This window comes from Xyrauchen texanus, chromosome 12 (genome assembly GCF_025860055.1).
Source record: "Xyrauchen texanus isolate HMW12.3.18 chromosome 12, RBS_HiC_50CHRs, whole genome shotgun sequence".
NCBI classification, from domain to species: Eukaryota; Metazoa; Chordata; class Actinopteri; order Cypriniformes; family Catostomidae; genus Xyrauchen; species Xyrauchen texanus.
In genome coordinates this window covers 7,064,463-7,081,341 of record NC_068287.1, presented here as the reverse complement: position 1 = coordinate 7,081,341, position 16,879 = coordinate 7,064,463, and the positions used below count along the sequence as shown (strand labels likewise).

Below are 16,879 nucleotides of genomic sequence, written 5' to 3'. Positions count from 1 at the left end.
AGGTCAGATTTGGTCTGCCAGCACACGCTACATATGTTTATGTCTAGGGAATACGCTGAACACTCTTAACATGCAAACTCAACTTTCCCGAAGTGATACAATTTGCGAGGACTGACAACCACTTTATACTGCATGAATGGATGTGCGTTTGTGTGTCAGATAGGAGTTGCCCAGAGAGAGCCACTCGCCTGTGGATTTCGCATCTCTCTGGCCCGGTGACCGGGTTTCCCGATCGCGACCCAGTGTAGATGCAGTTTTACATTTTAAAATGGTGGTGATGGGGGCCTGGGTCGCTCAGCGAGTATTGACGCTGACTAACACACCTGGAGTCGCAAGTTCAAATCCAGGGTGTGCTGAGTGACTCCAGTCAGGTCTCCTAAGCAAACAAATTAGCCTGGTTGCTAGGGAGGGTAGAGTCACATGGGGTGACCTCCTCATGGTCGCGATTAGTGTTTCTCGCTCTCAATGGGGCGTGTGGTAAATTGCACATGGGTCGCGGAGAGTAGCATGAACCTCCACATACTGTGAGTCTCTGCGGTGTCATGCAAAACGAGCCACATGATAAGATATGAGACTTCTCCTCAGTCACCCGGATTGAGGCGAGTATCCGTGCCACCACGAGGACCAACTAAGTAGTAGGAATTGGGCATTCCAAATTGGGAGAAAAGGGGATAAAATAAAAAAAAATGTTGGTGATGAGAAACTGTCATGTTATCATTGTTGAGTGCATCTTTATCAAGGGAAAGGCTCCCCAGGATGCACAGTTGATTGACATCATCTGGGCCCTGCCTTTGTCAGTCTGTACTATCCCTAACCGTTTACCATAAATACATCATTACAATTACAAAAACTCAAAAGCAAAACGTATGGACGCATTTATAATTTTTTAGAAAATTATTCTAGTTCTAGTAATTTTTAAAAGCATACTTACTCTTCACCCCTTTCCTAAAGGTTTGCTGTACATACTTCAGTCCCGAGACAATGTCCTTGTTTACCTGTAAATCGACACGTACAAAAATACATCCATTTGTGGAAGACCAGCCAGAAGTGAAATCAAGAGTCCATGACACAACACCCCTAATCAGAGTTCATCTTTTTGACCAAAAGCCCATTGTGACATGATTTTAGAAATTGTGTAACTGATAAACAGGTATAGGTTCAGTGCAAAATGTTTGCATACACTCTATTGCTTGCTTATTGAATAATTCTATCTTTTGGATTATGCAAGTTACAAACATAAAAGATAATTATCAATCGAGATGATTTAACTCTCTGGATTATCCAAAAATGGGCATTAACACATGGTTATTTTAATATACAAGCCATTTATTACCCTAAAATATAACAATTTCATAATATATATACTGTTACCATGACATAAAACTACTCTTCGCTGTGATCATATCGCCAATCCCTTTAAAGCAAGTGCGTTCAAATATTTCCCGATTGAATACACATACGCACATGCACACACATGGTCAGCACTAACCTTGAAGTTGATCTTTATCCTGTACTCCACTCCCTCCTTTAGCACAAACGATTGCTTCTTATAAGACTCCAGATCTCCTGCGGTTGCAACAAAACATGTACTTTTTTAAACTATGTTTTTACTAATGTTTTCAACTATCATTTTGAGGTCATGTAAAAACAGTAGCCGTGTCCAATTTCAGTACATCTGCTCAGGCAATTTACTGAAAATGTTTTGTATTGTTATCGTTTACACATATACTGTACAAGCATGTGCATGGTCACAATGCTCTGATGTAAGAAATCGAGTTGTAATGCAGTCATACATTTCTGAAAAAGGTAACACATTAAGCCTTTTCATGTTGCATCTAGGGTTGCAAAATTCCATGAATTTTCAAAGTTGGAAACTTTCCATGGCAATTAATGGGAATACACTGGAAATTTGCAGGTTGGCCTATAACAGGGAAATTAAATGTAGTTTAACTTCCTGTGGAAAGTTTCCGGAAATGTTCCGCCCCTTTGCAATCCTAGTTGCTTCACATGTGAACATGCAGCAAATATAAACAATATAAGAATAACAGATGTAATGGCTAGTAAATTCTAAATGTATGCTCTACTGGAGGTTGTGGCACAAAGTGAATTTTGGGCCCTGTTATCAGGGTTTCTGTTGAAACTGGCGTTGGCCTGAATTGCAGCAGAGTGCAGTTAAAGCATGTTCCCAGCAGATGGCTGTATGATGCACATATCCTCTTTCTGTCTCTCACTCTCTCTCTTGCTGTGTTTCACTCTGAGCTGCTCTGTCAGGCTGTTGTGGTTTATCTGGGTCATGTGAGGGGAAGATTAAAATCTCAACAGAGGTGGAATTTGTCTCATTAGCTAACACATATAACACTCACTAATAACGTCATGAATTTAGGCCAGAGAATCGACCACAAACTGTTCAGTTTAATGTTACAACATCACAGCATCGGCCGAAACCTACTCAACACAAGTACACTCTAAACCAAGAATTTATAAGTTAAAAGATTACTGGGTATATAAATGCTCAAGAGTTATGATAACACACTTTGACTTTCATTTTAAGTATGTTACTATGAACACAGATGTTGTTGATAGTGGTCAACAGATGGGCCGATGCAGGGTGGTTGAAGGCCGATTTACCCTTAAAGGTGCTGCAAGTGATTTTTTGGAAAATGTTCCTACACCCTTAAAAGTTATTCAATGAAATAATTGTCCTGAGATATCTCATCGGCCTCTGTGACAGCTGTAGACTTTGTAAACAGCAATTATGTGTCCATGGACATTAAGGCTATGATTCATAATGTTTGTCAGTTGAGGGCGTTATTGTGCCACTGTTTAACTGACAGCCCAGGAACAAACAACTCTGCTCTTTTGCTCTCAAAATTATCTTTGTAGGGCGGGGTTTTGGTATGAGGAGGAGTGGCCAATTCAACAGCTCAGCTCAGCTTCAGAATGTTAAAATTGCTTACAGCACCTTTAAGGTGTATTTATGTAAATCAGATGCACACAAAACTGTAAAAATGAAATGAACACTTGGGGATAGTTCACACAAATCTGAAAATTCTCTAATTTGCTCACCCTCATGTTATCCCAGATGTGCATGACTTGGTGTCTTCTGCAGAACACAAAGATTTTTGGAAGAATATTTCAGCTCTGTAGGTCCATAAAATACAAGTGAATGGGTACAGAAACTACAAAGTTCTAAAAAGCACAAAGCCATAAAATAAATAAATAAATTCCACAGGACTCCAGAAGTCATTAATGTCTTCTGCAAGAAATAGATCAATATTTAAAACTTTTTCACTAAATATTCACGAGGGTCGAGGCCACGCAGTTTTAATTTTATATGAGCTTTTTGAAGCTTCAAAAATGTGGCACCCATTCACTTGCATTGTGTGGAGCGACAGAGCTGAAATAATCTTCTAAAAATTTTCATTTGTGTTCTGCTGAACAAAATCATACACATCTGAGATGACATGAGGGTAAAGAGAGTAAATGAGACAAATTTCGGTCAACTATGCCTTTAAGCTTACAATATTTAGTCAAATTCAACCACCCAAACAATTCTGAAAACAGAAAATGTGCATTTTCCACCAACAAAGCCATAATTTCTGGACACGAATCGTTCAATTGGGCAAAGTCATCAGCTGATGCCGATAATATAAAAATGGCCAGATTTGGGCCGATTAATCATTCTCGTTGCTATATAGGTGTTTCACTACTGTCGATTGAGCTTAGCTTTTATTTTAACCAGAATTTTAGATCAGTATTTCATTGTAGCACCATTTAACACAAGAACTCACAAGTGGTCCGGTCTACTCACCTTGCAGGTCAAGGGTCAGCGGGGCGGGGGCGGTCTCACACACAAGAGTTAGCCGTGTCACTTGAACATTGGGAGCATTGGGATCTGAAAAACAACAAATGGAAAGTGAGAAAACATAATCCCTGCAAATGAATGTTGACAATGGCATGGCTGAAAGTGATTTAAATTTGACATTGCTTTGCTGTTAGAAGCACCATTTCAGGAATAAATGCTATGGGTTTCCCATGTGCCATTCCGTTTCGCGCACTTAGCCTTTCAAAGTATACTCCTTGACTGCGAGTCTGAACAGATACATTCCCACTACAACTGCTTTGTGTAACTCTTAGCAGTTTATTTTTTGTAATAAAATACACTACCATTCAAAAGTTTGGGGTCACTCGCCTGAAATGTTTCTCATGATCTTAAAAATCTTTTGATCTGAAGGCGTATGCTTGAATGTTAGAAATTAGTTTTATAGACAAAAATATAATTGTGCCACAATATTCATTATAAAACTAAAATTTAATAACAAAAAAAGTTTTTGAAATTGATGAGTTGGACCAAATAATAAAGAAAAGCAGTCAATAAGTGCCCAACACAGATGGCCTAAAAACAATGACAAGGGGATTTGTTCTAGGTTTACATTCAGAATCTTTTGCATTTCACATAGTAAGCTGCACCAGTATTTTTGCAACTTATGGCATGACCATAAACAATGAGTCAGAATACCAGATTCAGTCTTACATTTAAGACAAAAAAGTGAAGGATTAAAATAGTCTACAATTAGAGAGAAGTGTAATCTGTTAGCTGAATTGCTTTCGTACGATTACAAACTGATATCGTTTTAGCATATTTCCAAATCTCATCCCACTTTTCATCATCAATTATAACGAACCCTGTGCGTCCAGTCATACAGCATAAAGTATTATAAAGTAGGCTAACTGACACTCTCACATTTACTTGGAAAAGCATTCTCTCTATAGTTACAGTGAGGAAAATAAGTATTTGAACACCCTGCTATTTTGCAAGTTCTCCCACTTAGAAATCATGGAGGGGTCTGAAATTGTCATCGTAGGTGCATGTCCACTGTGAGAGACATAATCTAAAAAAAAAAATCCAGAAATCACAATATATGATTTTTTAACTATTTATTTGTATGATACAGCTGCAAATAAGTATTTGAACACCTGTCTATCAGCTAGAATTCTGACCCTCAAAGACCTGTTAGTCTGCCTTTAAAATGTCCACCTCCACTCCATTTATTATCCTAAATTAGATGCACCTGTTTGAGGTCGTTAGCTGCATAAAGACACCTGTCCACCCCATAGAATCCAACTACTAACATGGCCAAGACCAAAGAGCTGTCCAAAGACACTAGAGACAAAATTGTACACCTCCACAAGGCTGGAAAGGGCTACGGGGAAATTGCCAAGCAGCTTGGTGAAAAAAGGTCCACTGTTGGAGCAATCATTAGAAAATGGAAGAAGCTAAACATGACTGTCAATCTCCCTCGGACTGGGGCTCCATGCAAGATCTCACCTCGTGGGGTCTCAATGATCCTAAGAAAGGTGAGAAATCAGCCCAGAACTACACGGGAGGAGCTGGTCAATGACCTGAAAAGAGCTGGGACCACCATTTCCAAGGTTACTGTTGGTAATACACTAAGACGTCATGGTTTGAAATCATGCATGGCACGGAAGATTCCCCTGCTTAAACCAGCACATGTCAATGCCAGTCTTAAGTTTGCCAATGACCATTTGGATGATCCAGAGGAGTCATGGGAGAAAGTCATGTGGTCAGATGAGACCAAAATAGAACTTTTTGGTCATAATTCCACTAACCGTGTTTGGAGGAAGAAGAATGATGAGTACCATCCCAAGAACACCATCCCTACTGTGAAGCATGGGGGTGGTAGCATCATGCTTTGGGGGTGTTTTTCTGCACATGGGACAGGGCGACTGCACTGTATTAAGGAGAGGATGACCGGGGCCATGTATTGCGAGATTTTGGGGAACAACCTCCTTCCCTCAGTTAGAGCATTGAAGATGGGTCGAGGCTGGGTCTTCCAACATGACAATGACCCGAAGCACACAGCCAGGATAACCAAGGAGTGGCTCTGTAAGAAGCATATCAAGGTTCTGGCGTGGCCTAGCCAGTCTCCAGACCTAAACCCAATAGAGAATCTTTGGAGGGAGCTCAAACTCCGTGTTTCTCAGCGACAGCCCAGAAACCTGACTGATCTAGAGAATATCTGTGTGGAGGAGTGGGCCAAAATCCCTCCTGCAGTGTGTGCAAACCTGGTGAAAAACTACAGGAAACGTTTGACCTCTGTAATTGCAAACAAAGGCTACTGTACCAAATATTAACATTGATTTTCTCAGGTGTTCAAATACTTATTTGCAGCTGTATCATACAAATAAATAGTTAAAAAATCATACATTGTGATTTCTGGATTTTTTTTTAGATTATGTCTCTCACAGTGGACATGCACCTACGATGACAATTTCAGACCCCTCCATGATTTCTAAGTGGGAGAACTTGCAAAATAGCAGGGTGTTCAAATACTTATTTTCCTCACTGTATCTTTTAAAAGTTGTTCTCTCTTTATAATGCCTAATTTGGAGAAATCTGAAAGAGATTTTGGGAAATGTTGAAATTCTGTTGAAATGACATTAGGATATTGTTAATGAATAAATATTTGAGCCTGACTATGCACCAGTATCTCAGACCAGCGCCTAAAGCCTGCATCAGTCATCCCTGGTAGAAAATCTGGTCATTTAAGATTGGTGTAAAGATAGAGGTACGACCAGTCCTCCAAACACCTAACGAGCCACCATGCCCAAAGTATGTTAAGTGTGATTGGCACAACTTTACTTTATAACTTCAAAACTATAAAAAAAAAATTAAAAAAAAACAATAGGCCTTGCAAAGGGTATTTAGATGTGCGTTTCAATATTTAGCCATACAGATGAGACATCTTTTGTTATCCAATTAGATATAAACCTTAAGCACACAACTTATACATTCTAATATTGGGTAGGTCTAAACCCCCTTAAGCCCCCGGTAATTGTAAAACCTCAATCTTAAGCCTTGGCCTTTTTTTTTTTTTTTTTACTCTAAATGAGAGCTCAACCATCAATTCAGATTTTTGTAATTTTTTAACACCCTTTTGGAAAACATAATTGAAATCATCTGGATAGGATAAAGCAACCTGGGTAATACATTCATCTAAACTAATGATATATGGCCCAGTTTTAGCACAGTTAACAGCAGGTGCATGCACCAATGACACGCCAAGATGCGGACGTACAAAAGTAAACACATTTCTGTCTAAATAACCAATTTACAAGTAGTTCTTTTAATTTGTGTCAATTGTTTGTTTTTTTTTGTATGTGGACAGTCCATTTGTCAAGAAAAACAATGCCTCATGCGGATGATCTATGCTTGAGGTTGGCCGATAGTTGATTTTACCAAAACTTATAACTAATGTGGTGGAATAGGACAATAAATTATTAATCGGCAAATAGCTTTTAAAATCGATAAACACTGGCAGCAAAGTTTGGAATAATGTAGAGATTTTGCTGTTTTAGAAGGAAATTCACCAAAGCGGAATTCAGCTGATCACATAGTATACATTACTGATGTAAGAAACAGCATCATCACTATTTGATCAAATCTAGACAGACCAGATTTCCAGCAGCATCACTCCAACACCTTATCCTTGAGTAATCATGCTAAAATACATGCATGTACTAGAAAATCACTTACCATTATATCAAACACACTTGAAAGCTATTTAATTTGTTAAATGAAGCTTAACATTGTCTTTGTGTTTGTTTTTGAGTTGCCACATATGCAATAGACTGGCATGTCTTAAGGTCAATATTAGGGAAAAAATTGCAAAAAAGAAACATCTTTCTCTAGAAACTCTTCAGTAAATCATTGTTTTGAGGAATGAAGGCTATACAATGCTTGAAATTGCCAAAAACCTGAAGATTTCATACATAGGTGTAACTACAGTCTTCAAAGACAAAGCACAACTGGCTCTAACAAGGACAGAAAGAGATGTGGAAGGACAGATGTGCAACTAAACAAGAGGATAAGTACATCAGAGTCTCTAGTTTGAGAAACAGACGCCTCACATGTCCTCCGCTGACAGCTTCATTGAATTCTACCCGCTCAACACCAGTTTCATGTACAACAGTAAAGAGAAGACTCAGGGGTGCAGGCATTATGGGAAGAATTGTAAAGTAAAAGCCACTTTTGAAACAGAAAAACAAAAAGAAAGGTTAGAGTGGGCAAAGAAACACAGACATTGGACAACAGATAATCGGAAAAGAGTGTTATGGATCTTAACCTCATTGAGATTTTGTGGGATCAGTTAGACTGTAAGGTGCGTGAGAAGTGCCCGACAAGACAGCCACACCTATGGCAAGTGCTACAGGAAGTGTGGGGTGAAATGTCACCTGAGTATCTGGACAAACTGACAGCTAGAATGCCAAGGATCTGTAAAGCTGTCATTGCTGCACATGGAGGATTTTTTGATGAGAACACGTTTGAAGTTTAAGAAGTTCTGATTTTTTTTTTTTTCAAAATGTAATAGTAATTTTTCACATTATTAATGTCCTGACTTTACATTGTGATCAGTTGAATGCCACTTTGGTGAATAAAAGTAACAATTTCTTTCCATAAGAGCGAAATCTTTACATTATTTCAAACTTCTGACCGCCAATGTATATCTATATATGGCCTTCTCCACTATATTAGTTATAGGTTTTGGCAAAATCCACTATTGGTGGAACTACTGTAGAACGAAGCAGTTCTAACTGTAGAATCCTCTGGAGGAACACGGGGGAATAAAAAAGTTTTTGCAGATAACCGATCAGTAAAAACTATATTGGAAATTTGAAAGAAATAGGTTTTCTTTTGTACGATAAACAATTTTGTTTCTGCGTTAGGTCGCCAGTTGATGTTGAATGTTAAATCTGGGTCCTGAAACAAAACCCATTGAGAACCACATATGCAAAACTTCTAAATAATATTGCTTGCCATAATACTGTAAGTCCATGTTTAATGTTTTAGTGTGTTTATTGCTGCAACAGCACCATCACCCTGTCTGTTTTCAGCAAGTAAACGTGCTCTAAAACGGCCGTAATCTCTGAGGGAAAATGCTTTATTCACTCTTTATTAAATAATGAGATTAATAGTCTTGATTCAATGCATGTCTCTTGACGCTCCTCAGGTGAATGAATGAGTGACTGCTGATAAATGCATAAAGGAGCAGGGCCTCTCGAGAGACATGACCTTGTTTTTGAGTGCTCTTCACAGGGTGCTGGCAGACTGCAGCCTCAGGCGTGGGGCCCTGTCTGAGAACATTTAATTCAGGGTATACTGCACTAGCCCAGAAAGACATGGGTTTTTGTTTTACCCAAGTAGGACATTTCCTGGATAAACAATGTTTGTTGGTCCTGGAACAACATGGCTATTAAGGCTGCATGATTTGGACGAACACAGTGATTATTTTGAGAAATATTGCGATTGGAATTTGAACTGATACGCAAAACATGTAACATCTCATATTTCTGCTGTTTAAAAGGAAAGACAAAAATATCAAACATTTGCCCCCAATTAATTGTAATAAAAATGTTACCCAAAAGAAATCATTCATATATTATCTACATAAGTGTTTAGTATTAGACAACTTGAATATTATTGAACTATTATTAAATTGACGATAAGCATTTTATTATTATTTCTGTTATAATTTCTTTACATTCACAGAGCTTTACAATGTGGCTCAATTAAACACTCAAGAGTTATTTTTAGCTGACAACTAATTAAAAATGATTTGTTTTACATTATAAATCTAGATAAATTCTGCCATTTCCTCATCTGTCCGCAAAACTACATGCCTCAGTTGATTTTGTATAGTAACCTGCAATAGCCCAAAAATGTTTGGAATTATGGGAATGTGAAAAGAAAACCTGGAACACTTTGTGCATGCACAAGGCCACATTGTGATACTGATTTTAACCTAGGTTTATCACTATCGATTATTTTTGTAATCAGAGTAATCTGTTGATAATTCTGATGATTAATCGAGTTATCAAGAAATGTATTTGATCACGAAGATTGCATATTGTCGTTGACGTGGCCTGAGTTTTGATTGTAGTCTACGTTTGAATGTAGAGAAGAGATGCGACGATTGAATATAAAAATTGATATAATTCCAGTTGACAGACATTGGCTACTCCAGGAGCGCCCAACTTTTATTTGGTCGTTTCTTTTTTTAACTATCACATTTTAAGTGAATCACATTCTCCCTTTCTCGCTCTCTCTCTCTTATGCTCACATGATTGGCTGTTAGCTGCATTAGCGTCATTCTTTCATGGGCATGTAGCATGTGAACTAATGTTAAACTCAGGATCAAAGCCTGAGTTAACAGAGAAAGTTGATGAGCAGCATCATGGTACCAATTAAAACTGATCGGATTTGTTTGGTTTTATCAAATCGAAACCAATCTTGTAACCCTGAGTTTGTTTAACTAGCTTTATGGTATAGGCCTAATATCCCTAATGCTACACAAATGAGAGTGAGGCGAGTGGTTTATACAGTTTAAACCGATATAGTTCACTCAAAAATTCTAATTTATCATTTACTCTCATGCAGACTCAAACTCATATGACATTCTCTCTTCCGCGGAACACAAAGATATTTTGAAGGATGTATGATATATTTTTGGTTATACAATTCAAGTCAATGAGGTCCAACACTGTCAAGCTCCAAAAAAGGACATGAAGGCTAACCAATAAAGGTTATCCATATGACTCCATCCATATTAAGTGGTTTAATCCATGTCTTTTGAAGCAATACAATCACTTTGGGAAAGAGGCAGATGTAATTTTAAATCCTTATTCACAATAAATCTTGACATCTGGCCTGATTGGAACACAGTGCAGACTTAAAGACTGTGATGCTTTGAAGCCCGGTTGCGTCAGCGTTTTTATTTTATATTCTTACCAATCAACCTTTTGTCGACGGTATATAAAAAGTATCCCTAAAAATCCTGCAACTATCATTTTTAAATAGCCCAACTGGGTGTGAAAACCATGAACTTGGCAATGCTGCATCTGCTATGTGTACAGCCCAAACTTATGGCTTAATTTTATACTGCCTTTATGTCCTTTTTGGAGATTGAAAGTGTTGGACTACATTGAATTGCACTATATGGATTAGAGTTTGACCGATTTTGTGAATTTTGCTGATACCGATAACTAAGTTGGTGGGAAAGGCCGATAACCAATTAACTGGCCGACAGTTTTCACAAAAAAAAAAAAAGTGTTCTTTCTTTATTATGGCGGGCAAAAACAAAGAGTCTAGAATTTAAACAAAATACAATAATAATCAGAAAAAATGAAGAGTTGGTGCATAATGTGGGACTAGGTATAAACAAGCCCAAAACATAGTCTTGGGACTAAAATGACTATATTATGAAAAACCTTTTGGCAACCATCTACAGAATTTAGCTGATAACCGATAATTCCAAAAAGCAACTATCAGCACCGATTAATTGGTAAAACCGATATATCTGTCTACCTCTAGTATGGATATACAGTAAACACATGAAAACATCTTTGTTTGTGTTCCACAGAAGACAAAGTCATATGAGTTTGAGATGGCATAAGGGTAAGTAAATGATGAAAGAATTATCATTTTTGGGTGAACTATTTCTTTAAGCCCCTCACTCCATGCTTAAGCCTCACCATAAAATATGATTTGTTGATAGGACTGCCGTTTAGCCAACTTCCCAAACAAGTGTACCGTTTTATTCAGTGGCAGGTAATTTTGCTCATCTATCAGCTGATGTGGCAGGCAACCAGTAGGACATATTGAACTGACATTTAACAGCCTTTTTTCATTCTTTCTAGTACTTTCAAAAATAAGTTCAACACAACAACTTTAGGGGCAATCTAAACCGGGTTCCAAAAATAAAAAAAGAACATGATTTGAGTGGACTTAAGTGGAACAAAAAGAGATGCACCATCAAGGCCAAGGACATTGTGAATGTAAAAACAACTGGGTTCTCTTCTGGTCCAATTCATAAGGGCGGTGCATGTTTGTTCAATTCCATTTACAGTTTATAGACAACTTATAGTAGTATATAGAAAAATATAAAAACTTGATGTCTGGTTTAGGAAATTAATTCAAGGAGATTGTTGTCGCACCAAGACCTTCACAGTGTGTGAGTGTGTATGCAAAGAAACATCCGCCAAACTAGGGCAGAGAGAGGTGAGAACGTGTACAATGAGGTGACAGTCACCTATGGCCACATCGACAGAGCCCAGCAGTGCCTCCTTGTACTTGCGCAGGCTTTCATCATCTTTGTCAAGCTCCTGGATCTCCTGAAGGCTCTTCTGTGCAGGCGGTTTGTAGTTGACCGCCTCACTCTCTTCATTCTCTGCAGCGATGGCAGCTAGCTGCTCTGGGGTGGGCTCCTGCTCGGCCATGATTGACAGCTGCAGGACAACACACAAACACACAGAGGTTTAGCAAAAAGCATCAAACTTTTATAACCTGCAATATCACCTGCAAACATGGCCCATATATTGATATATTGATCTACTACTTGACGATTAATCGACTATCGACTGTTTTCCACCATCCAAGTAAGTTATCGGTATCGACACAATCCAACATCGGCTGACCTCTACTCAATGGATTTTATTTCTATTTAATAGCAATTTAATTGAATTTATATAAACGACGTGAACATTTTAAAAGTACCAATAAATGGCAGTTTGCAGGGATGGATTTAAGACAAAAAGTGCGTGTCCGATCCCAGAATTGGTTTTAAATTTCAAGACGCATGTCATCAGCCAAAAAGGAAAGGTGAATCAAGTTTACACTGATAAAAATAAAAATCATGATTAATCGATCACAATAAAACCAACAACGTCCAAAAAGAAAGTAAACCGGGACCATTTTGATTTCACGTTGACTTTAAACATTATAAGGGACTTTCACAAATTACAATAATTCAGATTTTAGTATTTTGTTGTGAATCGTTTACTGAACATACACACACAATGCCAGGGTCAACTTTGGTTCAATTAACTTGTATACATGCAGGACGAAGGCAAGCTACAATTATATTATCCAACTCTGTCATTCCAGAGTCTCTGACATATCGGACTGGTACAATTTCAGTCAGACTAAAATGTTTACATTACATTTTAGGGCGTTTTCACACTCGATCCACTTCAGGGGCCGAGCGTGGTTTGTGGGATTTTTGGCACATATGTGAACAATCCAATCGACCTCATCGAATCATCTCGGGAGGTGGTCTGAGTATGCTAATAATATGCATTGTGAACACAAAGTGCTCCGGGCTCATTTGATTTTCTCATTTGTGTAATGCCAAATATGTTTGACCCTGACAGGTTACCGTAAACCAGTAATGATGATGCACAGAGAAGAGATGCGACGAGTCGCTTATTCCGTTTCTATGGAAATGTTGCAAATTAAAACTATTTAAACTCCTCATAAAACAAACTCAAATCTTTCTGCAGTGTTCTGTGCAAATGAAGACTCAAGGGTTGGAATGGCCTGTGGGAACAGTTAAGAGATTACGATTAATGAATGGATGTTGCCCGAATCTGTCAATAGATAAAACCATCCACGACTACCATAATGCATGATTGAATTTCTTGAATTTTGCCTCTAAATACAGTATTGTTTGTATAAAAATACAATGCATTCAGTTTAATACATTGCTTTTCCCTCTTAATGAATAACAAAAAATATATATTTTATATAATACACTATGTAATCGTACTTTTTTTGATACAGATCAATAAAATATGTTTTGCAGAACAAAGACACCTGTACTAATGCCAATTATTCATTTTAAGTGTATTAAACATGTTTATCAATTTAATTGTACTCTTAACACTTTATATTGCCATAATAAAAATGATACATTTTGTATTTTAAAAAGGGGTCTGGGTTCCACAAAAACAACAATGTGAATGCAGAATGGACTGAGACCCCTTAATGATTGAGGTCACGAATAGTGTGAAGGCAAAGAGAACTCTGTACTTTTTACTCGGTGAACAAAGTTTGTTTCTTTCTAAGAGGACCAAGGTATGAAAAACGAATTGTTTAATTCTGACTGAAATTGTATTTTTTAAAGTGCATGTAAATAAGTGAGTGTACCAAGCCGAGAGGGTACGGTCACATCTTTAGGTGAAGACATCTTTCTCTTCTCCCAGTGTGGCCTTTTAAAGATAAATGCTGAATACAGAAATGATTGGGAGGATATCCAAGTAAAACTTCTGGTGCATTGCAGTGGCTTTAGAACGTGTACTTGTCTGCTCTCCCCATCCTAGCACACTACAGTCTGAGTTAACGCTGTCTGAACACCACTTGCCAATATTAGAGGTCCTCACCTTCACCAAAGCTTTTTCAGTTTCCTGTTTGACTCATCTGCAGAGCTGCAGCACGTTTTGCTTATTAAGACACCCCGCCAGGGCGCTTCTGTTTCCTTACATGGTGTTGCGTGCTAAATGCACAAAATCACACTCATAACACAACTGAATCACTTCAACGTGCTTTGACACATAGGAGATGCATCTGCGAAAGACCAATCGTGGCTAGTTTTAACTTTTATAACAGGGGCAGGATACCATATAATTAAAGTGAGGCACTTATCACTAATATTTAAGTCCCTATTAAATCCATTTATTGTTTTATTTTTCCCAAATTCAGTGTTTTTGGTTTTAATTGTTCTCAATTCCATGTTTTTTTTATTTTATTAAATTAGTATCATAATTTCTACTACTACTACCACCAAGCTTAATAATAATAAAATTAGTTGTAATAATAATTTTGGTTTTATTATTATTAAATATTATAAATAATACTACTACTACCACCACTTAATAAAAACCACCAACTTAATAAAAACATTAGTAATAGCAATAATTATTATTAAAGTATTACTATTATAAATACTACTACCAGCAAGCATAATAAAAAAATACCATTAATAGTAATAATATTAATAACTATTATAATAATACTAAGTATTAATAATAATTATTTGATTATTAATCATACTTCATTATGGAAATTATCCGACGCTCTTTAAAAAAAATAAAGCAATGGTTTTTTTTATGTCTTCAACAAATTGCAAGAAGCTTTTTTTATTATTATTATTATTATTTTACACAAGGTTTGCTAGTGTACCCTATTAGTGCCAGTTACGTTGTTTGAGGAGCCGCAGATACAGAGATGTTTCCCTTAATAAGTCCTTCAAATCATCAAGGAGAAATCTCACTTGACAGCCAGCAGCATAAACCGTTCCTATAAATCCCACAGCTGGTTTCAAAGTGCAAGATCTGCCATCTTAAGTTCCAAACAGATGTAATGAGGACCACACTAAATATGCAGCGAGAGAGCTTGTGAACTAAAAAAGCCCCACAGCTTATAATGTACTAGAACAGCTTTTAGATCTCATACATTGAAGACAGATGTTGCTTGTGCAATACTTCGGAAGACACACAGACGTCTTGAAGACTGCATTAAACCAGCAAGTCAGACCCTGCAAATGTGGGCGGCGCATGGACTTGTTGTGCAGTGGCGCTTGTGTGGGGGCTGGGAGTTCGAGTCTGGCTCTTATCTCGATCCATCAATTCCCATTATTAAAATGGCAAAAGGCCCTTTAAAGACATCGTTGCCTTTTTAAAGCAGTCTTAGTTTTGGCAGAGCATGTGTTGGGGCTAATGCCAAGCAGAAACTTGGATAACACTGCAATGCTTTTTCCATTCGGGGCCACTGCACTCTGTTGTGTGTTTTGGCACATTGGTCCATTGGGTGTATTTTAAAGTTGAGGCTTAGCGAGGTGAGAAAAAAAAAAATTAAAAAGATGCAGAAATGGGTTGGCCATGATCCTATTAGCACTAAACAATGAAGTTCTAAAATTGGGTAAGTGTAAGGCAAGTAAACTAGACATGTCATATATAAAACAGGCTTTCAGTGCTTTGTTAAAAGTAAAGGTTGATGTACTATAATGTAGTCAAACACTAACATTCACATCTAGGGTTCCAAAAAACAAAAGCTAAAAACAGATAAAGGCTATTTCTTTCCTGTTAAGAGTTCTTGTCATAACCTGCCACATCCACAACAGGACATTTTGTTTATTTTGTATTTTTTTTTTGCGGTGTCATGCTGGGTAGCCATGCCTACTATGAACTTTCACTGGCCCAAAGTTTTACTTCTCCAAACTGTACATTAAACATGAAAATGTATCCGATTTGCTGCGATTGTGCCACGCTGTAGTTTTGCATTAACTGTGGATAGATGAATTGCTTGATGCAGATTTCTTCTCATCGTGTCTTGTTAGGTGACAAGTTTTACTTTTTTTTTTCTCTCACCAATTTAGAATGCCGAATTCCCAATGTGCTCCAAGTCCTCGTGGTGGCGTAGTGACTCGCCTCAATCTGGGTTGGAGAGGATCTCAGTTGCCTCCACGTCTGTGCATCTTATCACTTGGCTTGTTTAGCGTGTTACCGTGGAGACATGGCGCGTGTGGAGGCTCCACCCTTCCTAGCAACCGGGCCAATTTGGTTGTTTAGGAGACCTGGCTGGAGTCACTCAGCACACCCTGGATTCAAACTTGTGACTCCAGGGATGGTAGTCAGCATCTTTACTTGCTGAGCTACCCAGGCCCTCTTCAAGTTTTAATTAGATTTATTTATTTTTTTGTAATTCGCATTAGATTCTCATTTGATTCTTATTACTATATAGAATATTTGTATTAATGATAATAAATGAATAGGAAACTAATCAAATTAAATTTGTACTATAAATACTCAAAATGCATTAAAATACAATGGACCAAAAATTGGAGAAATACCAACCCTTGCATTAAAGTGTATTTGTGCCACTAACGAAACCCATTCTAATCCGCTAAAGGAAATTAAGAGACAAATACAAATCCTTGCATTTCTTAAGTATATTTGCACTATTAAAGGATAGTTCACCCAAAAATGATAATTTATCAAGAAAGATATAGTGTTTTAGTCCATA

General features: G+C 37.6%; 1 protein-coding gene across 1 annotated transcript in view; it reads right to left on the bottom strand.

Annotated features, from left to right (window-relative positions):
• arhgdia (Rho GDP dissociation inhibitor (GDI) alpha) overlaps positions 1-16,879 on the bottom strand; it is a 34,013-nt gene that overhangs the window by 1,815 nt on the left and 15,319 nt on the right. The window contains exons 2-5 of the mRNA XM_052138658.1: positions 12,111-12,306; positions 3,812-3,895; positions 1,490-1,566; positions 932-995 (exon numbers count right to left, since the gene is read on the bottom strand). Of these exons, the coding sequence (XP_051994618.1) occupies positions 932-995; positions 1,490-1,566; positions 3,812-3,895; positions 12,111-12,297 (412 nt within the window). The 5' untranslated portion in view covers positions 12,298-12,306. The remainder of the gene's footprint in view (positions 1-931; positions 996-1,489; positions 1,567-3,811; positions 3,896-12,110; positions 12,307-16,879) is intronic.